This window comes from Martes martes, assembly GCF_963455335.1.
Source record: "Martes martes genome assembly, chromosome: 9".
NCBI classification, from domain to species: Eukaryota; Metazoa; Chordata; class Mammalia; order Carnivora; family Mustelidae; genus Martes; species Martes martes.
In genome coordinates, this window is record NC_137896.1 from 21036072 (window position 1) to 21037966 (window position 1895).

At 54.8% G+C, this 1895-nt stretch overlaps 1 protein-coding gene across 1 annotated transcript; it reads left to right on the forward strand.

The window, feature by feature from the left end:
• The first annotated feature begins 959 nt into the window (after window positions 1-959).
• On the forward strand, window positions 960-1506 carry BLCAP (BLCAP apoptosis inducing factor). Its single transcript, XM_080814045.1, has one exon. The coding sequence runs from the start codon at window positions 1101-1103 to the stop codon at window positions 1362-1364; it is 264 nt and encodes an 87-aa protein (XP_080670171.1). The 5' UTR covers window positions 960-1100; the 3' UTR covers window positions 1365-1506.
• Window positions 1507-1895: the final 389 nt, after the last annotated feature.

Sequence of the window (1895 nt, forward strand, 5' to 3'; positions counted from 1 at the left end):
TCCAGGCACAGCGGGGAAGACCCAGACACGGGTTGCCAGCTCAGCCTCAGTGCCCTGGGGGCCCGCCACTGGAGAGCGCCTCTCCAGCAAGCTACCTAGCACAGGGGCCAAATAGCATTTGCCCTTCTGTGGATAGAAAATTAATTTTGATTAAAAGCTCACAGAGGTCAGGTTCTATACAGTGCCAGCAGCAGATGGAAAGTGTAAGTGATCCAAGCGAGGTCAGTTTGGATGAAGTAGCATGGTGATTTTTTTTCCTACATTGACTTTCGAAGAAGTTGGCTGGTTTTGGCAAAATGATGCCAGGCTGCCATCTTAAAACAAAATATTTGGTAGTGCTGCCCCCCCTACCCCCACCCCGCGGCCTCGCAGGGCATGCAAGGATCCATTACCCGTGAGCTCCAGCTGGCAGTGAGGTGCTTTAACTCTCTCCCGAGCACCTGCTGTGACAGACTAGATACAGAACCGAACCTTGTTCTTATTTTGTGGGGGCACAGCATGGAGCCCATGGCCATCCGGTGGCAACCACAGGGCGGTATTGTGAGGTCTGGGGCCCTTGAGGACGGGCTGCAGCCCCAGGAGGCGATACATGATCTCTGCTGGGCAGGGCCCAGGCAGAGCCAGTCCACTGTGCCGGACCTGCCCGAAGAGCCCTCTGGCCCACCTCCCCAACAGGCCCGGGGGAGACACTCTAGGAGCTTCCTGAGATGGTGATGTGGAGTGGAGTAGACTTCCATGGGTGGGCAGGGAGGAAAGGGCATTCACATTTGCTGTTGTTAACCATGATCCATTTTCCCAAATAAGTATACATTCTGTTCCTGTTTTTTTTTTTTTTGTTTTTTTTTTGTGTGTGTGTGTGTGTGTCTGTCTGTCTGTCTGTCTGTTTTTTGTCTGTTTGTCTGTTGTGTTGACTTTTCTCTTCAGGATCCCTGCTGCCTTGGTGATCCCGGGCTGACAGCCAGAGAGCACAGCGGCTCAGCTCCTGGAGAGTGAGGGTTGAAGAAAGCGGAGGGCAGCTGCCTGCGCCCGCTGGCTCCCATTAGGTCGGTTCCTGCAGCGGTGCCCGGTGGCCTTGGCGAAGGCCCTGCCCAGCAGAGATCATGTATTGCCTCCAGTGGCTGCTGCCCGTCCTCCTCATCCCCAAGCCCCTCAACCCCGCCCTGTGGTTCAGCCACTCCATGTTCATGGGCTTCTACCTGCTCAGCTTCCTCCTGGAGCGGAAGCCTTGCACAATCTGTGCCTTGGTTTTCCTGGCAGCCCTGTTCCTCATCTGCTATAGCTGCTGGGGAAACTGTTTCCTGTACCACTGTTCTGATTCCCCGCTTCCGGAATCGGCGCACGACCCCGGCGTTGTGGGCACCTAACAGCCTGCCCAGTTAGCTTTCCAAGGAAGCAGAAGATGGGAGGGGAGGCATTGACATAGGTCATAAAGCATTGGAGTTTCAAATCCCGCAGCCCCGCGGGTGCCACATTCCTGACGGCGCCTTTCTTGGCCTGTGATGTTTTATCCTTATAATGTGAATAATGGCACTGACCGGTGCTTTTATTGTAGAGTCCTGTAGTCGTGGGTGGTCTTGTGATTGTGTGTGTTCTGTCCCCATCTCGGTTCCCCCCCTACCCCCCAGGCTGGCAGGATGGTCACCCCCATCGCCTCATTCCTGCGAGGAGTCTGTGCCCATCCTGGTCCACCGTCCCAGCATGACCTGGGCAGATAAAATGCCAGTCTCGTCACCTCTGTGACCCCCTCCTTTTCAGGGTCTCTTCCCTTCCCAGAATGTTACCATCCCCTCAGTCCCTGTCCTGGTTTCCCTTTAGTTCTCTTCCACCCCTTTCCTTTTTGGGGGAGCACCTGTCCAAGACAGGGCTCATTTTTGCACTTATCTCGAATTTAAAGA